The following is an 18024-nucleotide window of genomic DNA, read 5'->3' on the forward strand; positions in this document are numbered from 1 at the left end:
CATACATTTCATTCATAAAGACATGGAGAAAATGGATTTTTAATGCTGTTATGTGACAGTATTTTCTGATTTATGGAGTCATTGTAAATCCCCGTGTGAAAGACCCTGACATTTTTGTAGTTTTTCCGTTTTATTTTTTATCTCGTTTTGTTTGCTTTTTTCCGAAGGTTTTGGCGTTTATTGTTGTTGTTTTGTTTGCTTCTTTTTTTACATTTATATACAAATTAGCAGATATTTAGCAAGATAATGCTTCATTTGAATATCTTAACACAAGGTCATTGAATAATAATCTTGTTAATGTAAATGAATGCGTTGAGTTTGACCCTATTCACCCTCCATAAGGATCCATGGTATTTCATTTAGTATTTTCTGATTTTAGACACACAGTCTTCCATATTTTGATTGTTGCTTTTTGGACCTTTTCTGTGTCGTCATTTTTATGATTTTTTTTTACCTTTTTGTTGATTTTTTTTTTTCAAAGTTTGTGATGTTTTCTCGATGTTTTTGTCATTTTTGTTCCTTTTTTATAAAGACATTGGTACTTTTTCAGCATTTTTTGTCGCTTTCTTTGACTCTTTTGTTACTTTATTTAATGTTCACATTTCTTTATGTTTTTTGGAGGGTTTTTTTGTTGTGTTTTTGCCGTTTTGTTTGCTTTTTCTAAGTTTTTGTCTCAGTTTTTACGCTTTTCCAAAATCTGAAGTTTTTGCCTTTTTTCCCCGATGGTTTTGGATGTTTTTTGTTGTTTTGTTGCCCATTCTTTAAAGTTTTTTTCTGAATTGTGATAATTTTTTGTTTTTTTTACATTTATATGCAAATTAGCACATATAATATTTATATAGAAGTTTGAGATATTTTTGTCACTTTGATGTTTTTTTTTCAGCGTATTTGGCATTTTTGTTGCTTTTTCATAAAGACATTGTTTTTCATGATTTTTGTGGCTTCCTTTAATGTTTTTGTTGCCTTTTTGGATGTTTTTGACACTTTTTTTCTGCATGTTTTTCCTGTTTCTGTTGCCATTTGATGTGTTTGTATTTGCATTGTCTGATTTGCAGACACAGAGCGGCTGTACACCGTGTCCTTCCAGGAAGTGTGTGACCGCTTTGGGAAGCAGTACACGTGGGCGGTGAAGTCGTCGGTGATGGGGAAGAAGGCTCTGGATGCTGCCCAGATGATCCGGGACGCTCTGGAGCTTCCTCTGACCGCCGAGGAACTCCTCGCTGAAACCAGACAGATCCAAGAACGCATCTTCCCCTCCGCTAAACTCCTGCCAGGTAGGAGAACACGCCTCTCACAAGAACATGGCTTCAATGGCCTGCAACATTAAATAAGCACCTGAAACACTGGGGAAAAAAGTGACCAAAACGTCAGAAAAAATGTCAGGTATTACAAAAATGAAATGCCAAGCTTGTCTGCCGCTGCTTTTTTCCTACGTTTTATTTATACATTTTTAGCATTTTTGTCGCTGTTTTGTCAAAATGTAAAAAAAGAGACACAGATTTCCAAGTGGAGAAAAAAAAATGTGATTCTGCTGAGAAGCTCCGCCCCTCAATAACCTTCTGCAACGCGCCAACCTGTAGGCGTGTGTAGACAAAAACATTGGAGAGAGCAACAGAAAAGCCCCGCCCCTGCATAACCTCTCCCCCTCCCGTGTGTCTAGGCGTGGAGAAGCTGGTGCAGCATCTCCGTAACCATGGCGTCCCCGTGGCGGTGGCCACCAGCTCGGCCGGCGAGACGTTCCAGCTGAAGACGAGTCGACACAAAGACTTCTTCGGCCTGTTTGACCACGTCGTCCTGGGAGACGACCCCGAGGTCAAGAACAGCAAACCTCAACCGGACTCCTTCCTCGTCTGCGCCGCCAGGTTCAACCCCCCCGCTGCTCCAGAGAAGGTAACCTGACAGGTTAAAGATAGGACAGGTTCAACCCCCCCCCCGCTGCTCCAGAGAAGGTAACCTGACAGGTTAAAGATAGGACAGGTTCAACCCCCCCCCCGCTGCTCCAGAGAAGGTAACCTGACAGGTTAAAGATAGGACAGGTTCAACCCCCCCCCCGCTGCTCCAGAGAAGGTAACCTGACGGTGTAAAGATGTCACATGTTTTGGGTCAAACGTTTTAAAAGTGACAAAAACGTCGGGAAAACAAAAGAATAGTGCCAAACTTCTTTGGGTATCTCCATACGTATATAGCCATGGTGTAGATTTAACAGAGAAGCATTAATCAGCCTACCGCCGTCAGCGCTGTCGTGTCCCTGTCAGTGTTTGAGTATTTTCCCTTTTTTGCCGATGACGGTAAATAGGGTGGACATCGGCCTACTTTCTACACGCTGCCGCTTTAAATACAGATACACTTTTAAAACTACTTTGAAAGATGGAAAAAAGGTACAAAATCGTCCAGAAAAAAAAGCGACTTCTGAGTGGTCTCTTTGTCAACCGTGTGTCGAACTGTATTTCCTAAATGTAGTTGTGTTTTGCTGCCTGTATGTCAGCCGAGGGCTTTTTATTTGCAGCTGACGCTTTGATCAGAAGCTCTGAGTGTTCATGTTTATATCTTTAGACTCTCTGGAAGCCTTTCTCAGTGTTGAGTCACCCGAAATATCTGCCGAATGGGTCTCTAAAAGCCAGCGAGTAGCAGTGTGAGGCCTGACCTACTTCCATCTAACTAGAGAAATGGAAGCACTACGCTGATTTAAATCTTTCATTTGTCTTTTTAGGAATATGCTCCATTTGATGCACGCTGGCAAACATAATCTGATGCTTTATTAGAGTTAGGTTAACCCTAACCCGAGATAAGACAGAAGGTGAAGATGGAGAATTTCGTGAAAATCGTCTAAAAGCCAAGTAAGTTGAAATAGGCACAAAAAAAAACTACGATATGTCAGAAAAAGTGCTGCAAATGATGCCTTAAAAGATGTCGAAAAGCCACCAAAGTTGAAATAGACACCAAAAACGACAAAAAGGGTTGAAAAAAGCGACAGAAACAGTGTAAAAAAAAATCAGAAAAGGTGTCAAAAAATGTTGAAAAAAGCAATAAATATGTGGAATAAAACCAACAAATGAATTGAAAAAGGCACAAAAAAAACGACAAAAATGTTTAAGCAATGAAACAAAGTTGAATACAAATCTAATGCTAAAGGCTTCATGTTTTTTCCAAATGATGTAGAGATTTTTTTTGTTTGTTTTTTGAGCAGTTTTGAGTCACCCGAAATAGCTGCCAAATATAAATATATGTCTCTAAACGCCAGCGAGTAACAGTGTGAGGCCTGACCTACTTCCATCACATTAACAAGGATAAAGATATAAATCCGATCTTTGGATCCTGATCATGAGGCTGTGATTGAGTGATTGTTTGAAACTCTTAACTGTGTTCAGTTTAGTGTCTTTTTTTTAGTAAGATAGTGAATGTCACCTATGAATCATAATCTGAACGGTGCAGATGATTTTTAGATGAGAAGAGAAGAAAAAAGGGACGAAGAGGAGACGTGATGAAGTGAGAAAAGGCATCACATTCTCTGCACAACAATTCATAAGATATCGTACAAAATGACGGTTTGTTGACCGGTCACATGACAGTTAAGTTTAGTGTCTTAACAGGGAACGAACAGGTGTCAAAAAAAGTGATGAAAACGTAAAAAAAAACATATATATATATATATATATATATATATATATATATGTGTGTGTGTGTGTATATGAGAGAGAGAGAGACAAAGGGAGAGAGAGAGAGAGAGACAAAGGGAGAGAGAGAGAGAGACAAAGGGAGAGAGAGAGAGAGAGAGACAAAGGGAGAGAGAGAGAGAGAGAGACAAAGGGAGAGAGAGAGAGAGAGAGAGAGAGAGAGAGAGAGAGAGAGAGACAAAGGGGGAGAGAGAGAGAGACAAAGGGGGAGAGAGACAAAGGGGGAGAGAGAGAGAGACAAAGGGAGAGAGAGAAAGAGAGACAAAGGGAGAAAGAGAGAGAGAGAAAGAGAGACAAAGGGAGAAAGAGAGACAGACACAGGGAGAGAGAGACAAAGGGAGAAAGGGAGAGAGAGAGACAAAGGGAGAAAGGGAGAGAGAGAGACAAAGGGAGCGAGAGAGAGAGACAAAGGGAGAGAGAGAGAGAGAGAGACAAAGGGAGAGAGAGAGAGAGAGAGACAAAGGGAGAGAGAGAGAGAGACAAAGGGGGAGAGAGAGAGAGAGACAAAGGGGGAGAGAGAGAGAGAGACAAAGGGGGAGAGAGAGAGAGACAAAGGGGGAGAGAGAGAGAGAGACAAAGGGGGAGAGAGAGAGAGACAAAGGGAGAGAGAGAGAGAGAAAGAGAGACAAAGGGAGAAAGAGAGAGAGAGACAAAGAGAGACAAAGGGAGAAAGAGAGACAAAGAGAGAGAGAGAGACAAAGGGAGAAAGAGAGAGAGACACAGGGAGAGAGAGACAAAGGGAGAAAGGGAGAGAGAGAGAGACAAAGGGAGAAAGAGAGACAAAGGGAGAAAGAGAGACAAAGGGAGAAAGAGAGACAAAGGGAGAAAGAGAGACAAAGGGAGAAAGAGAGAGAGAGAGACAAAGGGAGAAAGAGAGAGAGAGACAAAGGGAGAAAGAGAGAGACAAAGGGAGAAAGAGAGACAAAGGGAGAGAGAGAGACAAAGGGAGAAAGAGAGAGAGACACAGGGAGAGAGAGACAAAGGGAGAAAGGGAGAGAGAGAGAGACAAAGGGAGAAAGAGAGACAAAGGGAGAAAGGGAGAGAGAGAGAGACAAAGGGAGAAAGAGAGACAAAGGGAGAAAGAGAGACAAAGGGAGAAAGAGAGACAAAGGGAGAAAGAGAGACAAAGGGAGAAAGAGAGAGAGAGACAAAGGGAGAAAGAGAGAGAGACAAAGGGAGAAAGAGAGACAAAGGGAGAGAGAGAGACAAAGGGAGAAAGAGAGAGAGACACAGGGAGAGAGAGACAAAGGGAGAAAGGGAGAGAGAGAGAGACAAAGGGAGAAAGAGAGACAAAGGGAGAAAGAGAGAGAAAGAGAGACAAAGGGAGAAAGAGAGAGAAAGAGACAAAGGGAGAAAGAGAGAGAGAGAGAGAAAGAGAGACAAAGGGAGAAAGAGAGAGAGACAGAGAGAGACACAGGGAGAGAGAGAGACAAAGGGAGAAAGGGAGAGAGAGACACAGGGAGAAAGGGAGAGAGAGACAGCGAGAGAGAGAGACAGCGAGAGACAGAGACAGCGAGAGAGAGAGAGAGAGACAGCGAGAGAGAGAGACAGCGAGAGAGAGAGACAGCGAGAGAGACAGCGAGAGAGACAAAGAGCGAGAGAGAGAGAGACAGCGAGAGAGACAAAGAGCGAGAGAGAGAGAGACAGCGAGAGAGACAGCGAGAGAGACAAAGAGCGAGAGAGAGAGAGACAGCGAGAGAGACAAAGAGAGAGAGAGAGAAAGAGACAAAGGGAGAAAGAGAGAGAGACAGAAAGAGAGACAAAGGGAGAAAGAGAGAGAGACAGAAAGAGAGACACAGGGAGAGAGAGAGACAAAGGGAGAAAGGGAGAGAGAGACACAGGGAGAGAGAGAGACAAAGGGAGAAAGGGAGAGAGACAGCGAGAGAGAGAGACAGCGAGAGAGAGAGACAGCGAGAGAGAGAGACAGCGAGAGACAGACAGCGAGAGAGAGAGACAGCGAGAGACAGAGACAGCGAGAGAGAGAGACAGCGAGAGACAGACAGCGAGAGAGAGAGACAGCGAGAGACAGCGAGAGAGACAGCGAGAGAGACAAAGAGCGAGAGAGAGAGAGACAGCGAGAGAGACAAAGAGCGAGAGAGAGAGAGAGACAGCGAGAGAGACAGCGAGAGAGACAGCGAGAGAGACAGCGAGAGAGACAGCGAGCGAGCGAGAGAGAGACAGCGAGAGAGACAGCGAGAGAGACAACGAGAGACAGCGAGAGAGACAAAGAGCGAGCGAGAGAGAGACAGCGAGAGAGACAGCGAGAGAGACAAAGAGCGAGAGACAGCGAGAGAGACAGCGAGAGAGACAAAGAGCGCGAGAGAGAGAGACAGCGAGAGAGACAGCGAGAGAGACAAAGAGCGAGAGAGAGACAGCGAGAGAGACAGCGAGAGAGACAAAGAGCGACAGCGAGAGAGACAGCGAGAGAGACACAGAGAGAGACAGAGAGAGACAGAGAGAGAGAGAGAGACAGAGAGAGAGAGAGAGAGAGAGAGAGACAAAGGGAGAGAGAGAGAGAGAGAGAGAGAGAGAGAGAGACAAAGGGAGAGAGAGAGAGAGAGAGAGACAAAGGGAGAGAGAGAGAGAGACAAAGGGAGAGAGAGAGAGAGACAAAGGGAGAGAGAGAGAGAGACAAAGGGGGAGAGAGAGAGAGAGAGAGACAAAGGGGGAGAGAGAGAGAGACAAAGGGAGAGAGAGAGAGAGAGAAAGAGAGACAAAGGGAGAAAGAGAGAGAGAGAGAAAGAGAGACAAAGGGAGAAAGAGAGACAAAGAGGGAGAGAGAGACAAAGGGAGAAAGAGAGAGAGACACAGGGAGAGAGAGACAAAGGGAGAAAGGGAGAGAGAGAGAGAGACAAAGGGAGAAAGAGAGACAAAGGGAGAAAGAGAGACAAAGGGAGAAAGAGAGACAAAGGGAGAAAGAGAGACAAAGGGAGAAAGAGAGAGAGAGACAAAGGGAGAAAGAGAGAGAGAGACAAAGGGAGAAAGAGAGAGAGACAAAGGGAGAAAGAGAGACAAAGGGAGAGAGAGAGACAAAGGGAGAAAGAGAGAGAGACACAGGGAGAGAGAGACAAAGGGAGAAAGGGAGAGAGAGAGAGACAAAGGGAGAAAGAGAGACAAAGGGAGAAAGAGAGAGAAAGAGAGACAAAGGGAGAAAGAGAGAGAAAGAGACAAAGGGAGAAAGAGAGAGAGAGAGAAAGAGAGACAAAGGGAGAAAGAGAGAGAGACAGAAAGAGAGACACAGGGAGAGAGAGAGACAAAGGGAGAAAGGGAGAGAGAGACACAGGGAGAAAGGGAGAGAGAGACAGCGAGAGAGAGAGACAGCGAGAGACAGAGACAGCGAGAGAGAGAGAGAGAGACAGCGAGAGAGAGAGACAGCGAGAGAGACAGCGAGAGAGACAAAGAGCGAGAGAGAGAGAGACAGCGAGAGAGACAAAGAGCGAGAGAGAGAGAGACAGCGAGAGAGACAAAGAGAGAGAGAGAGAAAGAGACAAAGGGAGAAAGAGAGAGAGACAGAAAGAGAGACAAAGGGAGAAAGAGAGAGAGACAGAAAGAGAGACACAGGGAGAGAGAGAGACAAAGGGAGAAAGGGAGAGAGAGAGACACAGGGAGAGAGAGAGACAAAGGGAGAAAGAGAGAGAGAGACACAGGGAGAGAGAGACAAAGGGAGAAAGGGAGAGAGACAGCGAGAGAGAGAGACAGCGAGAGACAGAGACAGCGAGAGAGAGAGACAGCGAGAGAGAGAGACAGCGAGAGACAGAGACAGCGAGAGAGAGAGACAGCGAGAGAGAGAGACAGCGAGAGACAGACAGCGAGAGAGAGAGACAGCGAGAGACAGCGAGAGAGACAGCGAGAGAGACAAAGAGCGAGAGAGAGAGAGACAGCGAGAGAGACAAAGAGCGAGAGAGAGAGAGACAGCGAGAGAGACAAAGAGCGAGAGAGAGAGAGAGACAGCGAGAGAGACAGCGAGAGAGACAGCGAGAGAGACAGCGAGCGAGCGAGAGAGAGACAGCGAGAGAGACAGCGAGAGAGACAGCGAGAGAGACAGCGAGAGAGACAGCGAGAGACAGCGAGAGAGACAAAGAGCGAGCGAGAGAGAGACAGCGAGAGAGACAGCGAGAGAGACAAAGAGCGAGAGACAGCGAGAGAGACAGCGAGAGAGACAAAGAGCGCGAGAGAGAGAGACAGCGAGAGAGACAGCGAGAGAGACAAAGAGCGAGAGAGAGACAGCGAGAGAGACAGCGAGAGAGACAAAGAGCGACAGCGAGAGAGACAGCGAGAGAGACACAGAGAGAGACAGAGAGACAGAGAGAGAGAGAGAGAGAGAGAGACAGAGAGAGAGAGAGAGAGAGAGAGAGAGAGAGACAAAGGGAGAAAGAGAGAGAGACAGGGAGAGAGAGACAAAGGGAGAAAGAGAGAGAGACAGGGAGAGAGAGAGACAAAGAGTGAGAGAGAGAGACAGCGAGAGAGACAGCGAGAGAGACAAAGAGCGAGAGAGAGAGACAGCGAGAGAGACAGCGAGAGAGACAGCGAGAGAGACACAGAGACACAGAGACAAAGAGAGAGACAAAGAGAGAGACAGAGAGAGAGAGACAGAGAGAGAGAGACAAAGGGAGAAAGAGAGAGAGACAGGGAGAGAGAGACAAAGGGAGAAAGAGAGAGAGACAGGGAGAGAGAGACAAAGGGAGAAAGAGAGAGAGAGACAGGGAGAGAGAGAGACAAAGGGAGAAAGAGAGACAGGGAGAGAGGGAGACAAAGGGAGAAAGAGAGAGAGACAGGGAGAGAGAGACAAAGGGAGAGAGAGACAGGCAGAACCACAGGGAGGAAGTCAACAATATGACCACCACCACTCTTCCTGTCCTAATCTCAACTCCTGATGGAGAAAACAACAGAGAGAGACGAGAGAACCATTTCAATCCACACACAGACCTAGACGGAGAGTTCTGTCAAATTGGGACGATTTGAATCATTTGAATACCTTTTTGTGTGTGTGCAAACTGTGGGGTGTGTTATGTCCTGGATATTGAACTCCACATCCACAGTACATGCAGATAACGTTAGTCTGGTGGAGAGAAACATCTGGAAGGGCTTTGAAACTCAACGTGCCATTCAAGACTCTTTTCTCCGTTTCTGCCCGAGGAGCTTTTGTGTGTTTCCCTCCTGCAGCAAAGCAAACGTATCACACAGTGTGATTCACCGAGACGCTGTCCCTCCCTGTGAACAGTTCAGCGGCCTCGGCGAGGGAGTGATGTCCACGCTCCGTCTGAGTCCAACAGGTGAAAGAAAGAGCTCTCTGCATGCTCTCTTTCTCCGCCGAGAGCTAAAGACATTTTTCACAACTCCAGAGTAACACTTTACTGACAGGTGTGCTCCCCACTGGAAAAGGAGAGAGGCAGAGCTAACTAGAGCTGTAACAATTCCAAATTGTGCGATTAGACAATCATTTAATAGTTGTTACAGGTCTAGAGATAACTACTTCTAAATATTGTGACTTTTTTCCTCTAAAATTGTCTTCAACATAATGCAACTTTGTTGCTGAATATATTATGACATTTTTCCTCAAATATTGTGACTTTTCTCCTTAAAACAAATGTGACTTTTTCTCCAAATATTGCATCCTTTTTTCCCCAAAATAATGCAACTTTGTTGCTCAAAATATTGTCTTTTTTCTTCACAATATTGCAACTTTTTTCCTCAGAGAGAAAACTCCAGCGTAACATGAGACGGGGAGGTTTTAGTGAGAGGTGTGCAGCCTGAATAAGATTAATGAAAGATGAAAGTGAGCTTCATGCCCACACTGATAGGAGAGGGAGAGAGGAGCGATAACTAGTTCTTCCCCTGCCATTAATCATACCAGGCATTAGATTACACCCGGGGAAGATATTCAAATCAGCTACAATTAGGACATGAACTTTTCTATCTGAACATTTAAATTGGCCCATTACTGCTCTGACAAAGCTCGCTGTATTTACATATAGATTTTCAAATCTCTGAATTAAGGCCTGTGTGTGAAAATGGTAAATGTACAGTTTGCGCCGCACTATCAACACTGGCCGCCGCACATTGCGTTTTGTTATTATTTTTTAAACGCTATTTAAAACATGTTCAGCTGCATTTCCTTTAACTGCTCTCCTCTGTCTCTCTGTCACTTGTGTCTCGCTCACTCACTCACACACACACACACAGCTCCTCCCACTGGGCAGTGTTTGATGTGTTTGGTGTTTGTAGCCCCCAACGTCGCCTTCCAGGCAGCGCGGCAATGGTTATGTTTAGGGTTAAGGCCGTTCTCTTAATACATCCGTGGTTAAGGTGAGGGTTAGCTGCCTGGAAGGCAACGTTGGAGGCTTAAAAAACCATTGAGCCCACCGTGCACACAGTGTCTGTCTCCATAAAAGAGAGAAGACGGCTGGCCAGATTCACTAGTTCACTAAAGTTGGTATCTATCTCGTGAACACCTTTACGCAATCACACATTAAAAAGTGCTATAAAAATATTTTCTATTCTGACTACAATGTTGAGTCCCGACCCAACTCTTAGCAACAAGCGACTGCGCCTGCTTTAGAAAGTTAACTAGTCGCACGTTTGCGGTAAAATGCATTTGGGTTGTCGAGGTCAAAACACTATGTAGCAGCTGTGAATCAAATAACATTATAAATAATGTTATGTCATTTTTTACTCTTAAACTGAATGTTTGCTGCTTAAATCCAGATGAGTACTGAAAAGTATTTTCCGTGACTGAAAAAGGCCCGTGTTGAAGATGAGGACCAGAGCTCAGAGCAGAGAACAGAGCTCAACAGTCCTATCAGTAGAATTAGTTATGTTATTAATCTGTTTACAATAGTCTCAGGCTTCAACCAGTGAAAGACAGGCTCAGGGAGAGAAAGAGATAGATTCGTTAGGCATTGAAGTAGGAGAGGAGGACCACATCACTCAGTTTTTGGTACTTGATTGTTACGAAAATAAGTATCCCCCCCCCACCACAAATTGCTTTCTAATCTGTGGGAAACGCTGATGTAAGTAAATGCCAAGTGGTTGAGGGTGCTTTACATGCTTTAAGTGCTTCTGTGCTGCACTTCCCGGAGATCACACTCAATCTTTTCTACTTTTGCTGTATATGTTCGTTGCGACTCAGCCCTGGTGTCCCTGTCCTCTTGATTCGTTACTTCATGACTGTGGATTTTGGTGGTGGCGGTCTGGAGGTGAACCGTTATGCTATGCTAACCAGGCTCCTAATCACTCCTATAAGCTAGCAAGCCAGTGACCTAGTTTCCCCGTTATGTGTTGCATTAGAACTAAAAGATGTGACCTGAACTTTTCTGAGTGAAATGCAACCTTTCCTAACACGTTTGGGCAAGTTGGTTGTTATGTTTACTTGCCCGACGGGGCATTTTACTTGCCTGGCGTGTTGTTTATTTGCCCAACGTTTTACTTGCCCGACGTGTTGTTTTAGTCGCCCAAAATGTTGTTTTATTGCCCAATGTGTTGTTTACTTTGCCAACCTCCTGTTTACTTGCTGACATGTTGTTTACTTGCCCGACATGGCGTTTTAGTTGCCCGACATGTTGTTTACTTGCCTGGTGTGGCGTTTACTTGCCCCTGGGCCATCGGGCAACCCTTCTTGTTGATGCCTGCCTCTGTGCAGCCAGTCAGCTCTTTGAAGTGGATGTTGTGTTTAAAAGGTGTACCCGTCCGTGGGGGGTGTAAGAAGACCACTTTGTCCAGCGTCGGTGGAGCTTCTGTCCGTCTTCAGTCTGTACTTGTTCACCGACATAGTTGTGTAATCTACCCAAATAAAAAGAGATATTACATGCCTGGATGAAACATGTTTCCCAGAATGCATCACCTGCTCCGTCTCTGAGGACTGACTGGCTCGCTGTGTGTAGAAGGATCAGGAGCTTTACTCAGGGATGTTGCTGCTTTTGTTCCCAGGAGAGCCGTGAAAGGAAGACGTACGAGACAACAGAAGCAATAAAATCTGGCTGTTATTATATTACAGTCACGGCTGATGTGCATGATGTGAGGCTTTAACAAGCTGACGCGTCTGCGTGTTATTGTGATCAGAAACATCCTCCTTGGATCCCTTTAGTCTGATGTGTGACCCTTGAGATACGATGCTAACCCTTCTACTTTGAGTCTGTCTATCGTTAACGCCGGCTTTGTTTTTATTTCTGCTCTCCACAAACAGAGCAAAGGGAATGTTACACGCCCCCTCGCTCACGCTGCCCTCGGCTGCAGGATCATTTCAGAGATGTAGACAATCTGTCACTGTCGCTTATTCATTGGCGACTGCATGATGCACATGACACGCGGACGCGTCAGCTTGTTAAAGCCTCACATCATGCACATCAGCCGTGACTGTAATATAATAACAGCCAGATTTTATTGCTTCTGTTGTCTCGTACGTCTTCCTTTCACGGCTCTCCTGGGAACAAAAGCAGCAACATCCCTACACACAGTCAATCATAAGAGACGGAGCAGGTGATGCATTCTGGGAAACGTGTTTTCATCCAGGCATGTAATATCTCTTTTTATTAACTATGTCCACCTGTTATCTCAGGTTCTGTAATCCTTCCCAGTGCGTGCATGTCTGTGTTCAGCAGATTGAAGGGTCATTCCTCCATCTCGCTGGGTAATTACCAGCTTTAGATTAGGGGGATTAAGGAGGGCCCTTCGTTGTGAACTCACGGCGTTTCCGCTGTCATTGTTCGGCGTCCTCCGGTTTCAGGCTTAGTGACATAACAGAAAAAAGCACCAAAAACATTGAAAAGAGTCTACGTACGAGGAGCTATAAAGATGTTTTTTTACTTTTTGTAACTGCTGTCTGTACTCCGCTGCGAGCTGGGCCATTTTCACCCATTTGAGTTGATGTTGAAGCAGATTAAAGGGTCATTCCTCCATCTCGCTGGGTAATTACCAGCTTTAATTGCTCCGTTGTGAACTCTCGGCGTTTCCGCCATCATTGTTCGGCGTCCTCCGGTTGCAGGCTTAGTGACATCACAGAAGTCAGTGAGGGTTTAGAGAGACTCTTTGTTCTGCCGGAGTATTAGAGGAAATAGGAACAAAGGTCCTGCGAGCCTTTCTCTGTCTGAGATTCAGCTTGTTTTGGGGCTTCTGTAGAGTTTAGGACTCATTGGACGGCTGTTTAAAGCTGTGTTCAACCCAATAATAATAATCCACCGATGTTAATAAGAAAGGAAACAAAGACAAGAACGTCTGAAGAAAATCATTGAAGAACTGCTTCAAAAATTTAGAAAAAGGTGTAAAAAAAAAAGTGCCAAAAACATTTAAATTGTCTTAAGCTTTTAAAAGTTTTAAAAAAGAGTGAAAAAAGCGCTTCAAAAAAACATAAAAAAAGAGAAAAAAAGCGATTTAAAAAAGAGTCGAAAAATGCATTTAAAAAAGTGTCTTAAACTTTTAAAAAAGAATTTAAAAAAGTGTAGAAAGACTTTTCTAATTGCCCCCGCCTCTCTCGTTTTAAAGTGTTGAACAGTTGGTGTTATCTGTTCCTCTTATTGGATCCCAAAAAGTGATTAACCTCGTGCTGACAGTTCAGCCGTATCCATTTACTGCAGCTGTTGGAGTGTCCTTGTTCAACATGTGCACAGTTAAGTATTTCCAATGCCAATTAGCCTCCGTGTTTTCCATATTTTGACTCGGCCCGGCATGTCGCAGCGACTCAGTTCTGGCTCACAAATGCTGTCGTCCTTTTTCCATTTCTCCAAAAAGACGGTAGCAGACGGGATTCAGTGCAGCAGCGACTGGTTTAAAAATAAAGTTCTAAGAGGATAAATGTTACAAACAAACATGTCACTCATCTGGCGATAGCAATGTGCTTTCCTACGATGTGACAAGAGCTGGCTAGTAAGCTACCCTGTTTGCTTGCTAGGGGGGTAAATGTTTAGCGGTGCAGAGGCCGCAGAGAGAGAGGTCTATTACGGTCTTTATATTAAATAGCACGGTGTAGGATATTAGTGTATTAACGTTAGTTTATTTTGTAATGTGTAGGTATGTAGAGATCTTTTAAAAGACATATTGTTGGAATAAATATATCTACACAAGTTATGTATATCTCGTACGTTTGCTATCTTATGGACATAATGTGCTAAAATAGTTATTCCAATGATTCAAACGTGTGTTTTTAGAAGGAACATTCAAACGTCATTTTTTGACCAGTTTTGACAGCTCTTATGTGTGTTGGATTGATCAGACAATATGAAAAATGAAAGGTTCGAGGCTGTGCCTGTCACAGTCGTTTGTTTGTTTTCATCACTCTCGATTTTGAAGCGGAACAGCCAATCAGATGAATTGGCTGTTCAGCCGACTGCCGACAGCCGCCGACGCGTGGCGACAGTGCGGGACACACTGCACAAACTAGGGTTGGCCCAACTAGGACGGACATTTAGTTTTTCTCTCTTCTGTCCTTTGCTCAGTGCCTGGTGTTTGAAGATGCTCCCAATGGCGTGAAGGCGGCGCTGGCGGCGGAGATGCAGGTCGTGATGATTCCCGATGACAACATGGACCCGGGTCTTACCCAGGAGGCCACGCTGCGACTCCGGAGCATGGAGGCGTTTGAGCCGCAGCTCTTTGGCCTACCGGCATTCGACTGAGTCGGAAAACCTCAAACATTTAAGAGACCAAACAACTAATCCATTCATCCAGAAAATAATCCACACATTAATCCAGGGTGAAAATAATCGTTAGTTGCTGCCCTGGCTGCCCGTAACTTTTGTTTCGGAGCGCGGGTATTTAACCCTCCTGTTTTCAAAGTTTCTATATCAGACATTTGGGTTTCTTTCAACCAAATTTCCCCAAAATAACACGTATGGTTCCATACAATGCTCTTCAAGAGATCTGTACTTTCATTGAATTCTAGGTGTTTTATTTTATGGCATTATCCTGACTAACCTTTGACATTTCTGTGATTATCCATTACCTTCATTCTTCTGATACTGGTGATAATAGAAAAAAAAGTGCCAAAAAAGTTGAAATAAGCACCAGAAACATAGAAAAAAACAAGCAAAACGTCCAACAAAAAAGTAAGAAAAATGTAAAAACAGTGTCTACAAATAGTGTAAATTTTGACCCTGGACACAAGGGTTAAGTGGCACCGAAATCTGCGGTCTGGTAGATACCCATCTTTTGGAGCAGTGTTTCTCAAATAGCCTTTGTTTTCTACCAAAAAATGTTTTGCATTGGTCAGGGGGTACTACGTTTTAGGAACCCAGAGAGGCGTTAGAACAAAGCAGAGAATCAGAGAAATAAAACCTTGTTTTTGCTACTAGAAATCACTATCCTCATTCATTTTGTAAGATGCTACAAATGATATCTAGCTACTAACCCTAACCCTGAAGAGTCTGAAGTTAGAACGTAAGTACAGAGTTGTTTCTATGCAGATGATACACTGTCTTGTTGCATTGGGATCTGGAAAACGTGGAAAAAAGCACCAAAAAAACATTGAAAGAATGTGTCAGAAAACGTTTAACAAAGCATCAAAATGTCCAAAAAGTGCCATAAAAGGACCAGAAATGAAAAAAGCAGCAAAAGTGTTAAATAAAGCTTCCAAAATGTCAAAAAGTGTCAAGAATGCACTGAAAATGCACAAAGAAAGTATAATTTTTTTCTTTGAAAAAGCACTAAAAACGTAAAAAAAACAAAGCTAGATACTGGGTGTTTAGGAACTTTTGGTACTCAACCCTAGTCGAAATACTGTAAATGCAACACTGTCCTTGTCATACATTTTGTTTAAACAGTCTTAGGGTGTTTTCACACCGACAGCCTTTAGTTCGGTTGAATCGAACTAGAGTTGGTTTGTCCCGCTGGTGCGGTTCGTTTGGGAAGGTGAGAACGCGGCGATCGAACTCTGGTGCGCACCAAAAGCGGACCAAACAAGCGTACCGAGACCTGCTTGAAAAGGTGGTCTCGGTACGCTTTCAATCCAACTCTGGAGCGGTTCGTTTGTGGTGAGAACGTGATCAGACCTCGAACCGCACCAACTATACATACTCCTCCAGTCTGAGCTGATGTCTCCTGTAGTCAGGTGTGTCCACCAGTCTGAGATAGTGTCTCCTGTAGTCAGGTGTGTCCACCAGTCTGAGATAGTGTCTCCTGTAGTCAGGTGTGTCCACCAGTCTGAGCTGATGTCTCCTGTAGTCAGGTGTGTCCACCAGTCTGAGATAGTGTCTCCTGTAGTCAGGTGTGTTCAGCAGTCTGAGCTGATGTCTCCTGTAGTCAGGTGTGTCCACCAGTCTGAGCTGATGTCTCCTGTAGTCAGGTGTGTTCACCAGTCTGAGCTGATGTCTCCTGTAGTCAGGTGTGTCCACCAGTCTGAGATAGTGTCTCCTGTAGTCAGGTGTGTCCACCAGTCTGAGCTGATGTCTCCTGTAGTCAGGTGTGTCCACCAGTCTGAGATAGTGTCTCCTGTAGTCAGGTGTGTCCACCAGTCTGAGCTGATGTCTCCTGTAGTCAGGTGTGTCCACCAGTCTGAGATAGTGTCTCCTGTAGTCAGGTGTGTCCACCAGTCTGAGATAGTGTCTCCTGTAGTCAGGTGTGTCCACCAGTCTGAGATAGTGTCTCCTGTAGTCAGGTGTGTCCACCAGTCTGAGATAGTGTCTCCTGTAGTCAGGTGTGTCCACCAGTCTGAGATAGTGTCTCCTGTAGTCAGGTGTGTCCACCAGTCTGAGATAGTGTCTCCTGTAGTCAGGTGTGTCCACCAGTCTGAGATAGTGTCTCCTGTAGTCAGGTGTGTCCACCAGTCTGAGCTGATGTCTCCTGTAGTCAGGTGTGTCCACCAGTCTGAGATAGTGTCTCCTGTAGTCAGGTGTGTTCACCAGTCTGAGCTAGTGTCTCCTGTAGTCAGGTGTGTCCACCAGTCTGAGCTGATGTCTCCTGTAGTCAGGTGTGTTCAGCAGTCTGAGCTGATGTCTCCTGTAGTCAGGTGTGTTCAGCAATCTGCGATGCAGAAGAGCAGCAAACTGTAGCAGCTTGCAGTGTTTCTATCACAGAAATAGACTGCGGTCAAGCTTTCCGTCCCTCGTATCTCCGTGGTCAAACCAGCTGCCGCTAAAATTGGAGACAGACGCCGGCAGAGCAGAGCGAAGTCTCGGTGACCAGAGCAGACGTAGTAACGTCGCTCACCAAACAATGTCTGATCATTTTAATGAAATGAGCTGGTTTGACCACTACACCAGAACACAGGACCTTCTTCCTGTATTTACTTTCTTGCTCCCGCCCCCAGACATATCGTTCTTGCGTGATTTGTAATGACGCATTTTGGTACGCTTGGATTTTTCCAGGTGTGAAACCAAACCAAATCGAACCGAACCGAACCGAGGGCAAACCAATCCAAGTTTACTAACTCACCAACTGATTCGGACCAAAGCAAACCAACTACAGGTGTGAAAACGCCCTTTGTGAAATTTTAAAGACTCTTCTCCTCGGTGTAATCCGTTCCTCCCCCCTTTCATCTCTGCCCATGTCTGCCTCAACACTTACTTCATGTCACATATCGCCCGTCCTCTCGCTGAGCAGGCTTTAACGGAGGAACCCGCTGGCGAAGCCTGGTGCACGGCTCCCTCAGACAGCTGAAATAGGATTTCACATAATTTGCACATCCATCCACTTCCCCTCCATGCCTTCCTGTACTTTCATCCTCAAAGTGGGGGTCGTCTCCTTGGCTTTTTTCCCTCTCTCCGTCTTTTGCTCACACTCTCTGTAGTTGTACATGTTATTTTCCCTCTCCTGGCTCAAGTTGTGGTTAATTTCTTTCCTTGCGTGTGCCTTTAGACTCTTCCATCCATCCACAGAGTGATTGTAGTTTTAAATCTGTTTTAATTTGGATTCAAATCATTTGCGTGAAAATATCGCTGGGTCAGATCCCAAAAGGACTCTAACAACATGTTGTTCTGATGTGCAAATGTGTTAACTTTTCATTTTCAAATAAAGAAATCAATAACACAAACCCAGAGTGTAGCAGTTCTGCAATTTCCATTCATTTTAAATTCATTTTCATCTTGACTTTGATTTCAGATCGAATTAGTTCTGAGTCCTTTGCACATATATTATATTGGTAATATTTGAAACGTGGGAAAAAAGCACCAAAAATGTTGAAAAAATGTGCCAAAAAAGTTTAATAAAGGAGCAAAATGATCAAAAAGCGCCAAAAAAGGACCAGAAATGAAAAAAAGAAGCAAAAGTGTTAAAGAAAGCTTCCAAAATGTCAAAACGTGTCAAGAAGGCACTGAAAATGTACAAAAAAGTGTAATTTTTCTTCTTTGAAAAAGCACTAATTTAAGGTAAAGCTTTCATACACCTCAAAATACTTGGGCATGATTTTATTGCCGCTGCAGTCTCAGTC

General features: G+C 44.6%; 1 protein-coding gene across 2 annotated transcripts in view; it reads left to right on the forward strand.

The window, feature by feature from the left end:
- LOC116048606 (pseudouridine 5'-phosphatase) overlaps positions 1-15422 on the forward strand; it is a 15935-nt gene extending 513 nt beyond the window's left edge. The window contains exons 2-5 of one of the 2 annotated variants that reach the window (XR_004896650.1): positions 1056-1274; positions 1661-1890; positions 14102-14795; positions 15328-15422. Coding sequence is in view for 1 of the 2 variants with exons in the window: in XM_031297775.2 (XP_031153635.1) it covers positions 1056-1274; positions 1661-1890; positions 14102-14278 (626 nt within the window). In the remaining variant the exon portion in view is untranslated. Of the gene's footprint in view, positions 1-1055; positions 1275-1660; positions 1891-14101 lie in introns of both variants that reach the window. The other variant, XM_031297775.2, reaches the window with a different exon arrangement.
- The last annotated feature ends 2602 nt before the right edge of the window (positions 15423-18024 follow it).

This window comes from Sander lucioperca, chromosome 24 (assembly GCF_008315115.2).
Source record: "Sander lucioperca isolate FBNREF2018 chromosome 24, SLUC_FBN_1.2, whole genome shotgun sequence".
Taxonomy (NCBI): domain Eukaryota; kingdom Metazoa; phylum Chordata; class Actinopteri; order Perciformes; family Percidae; genus Sander; species Sander lucioperca.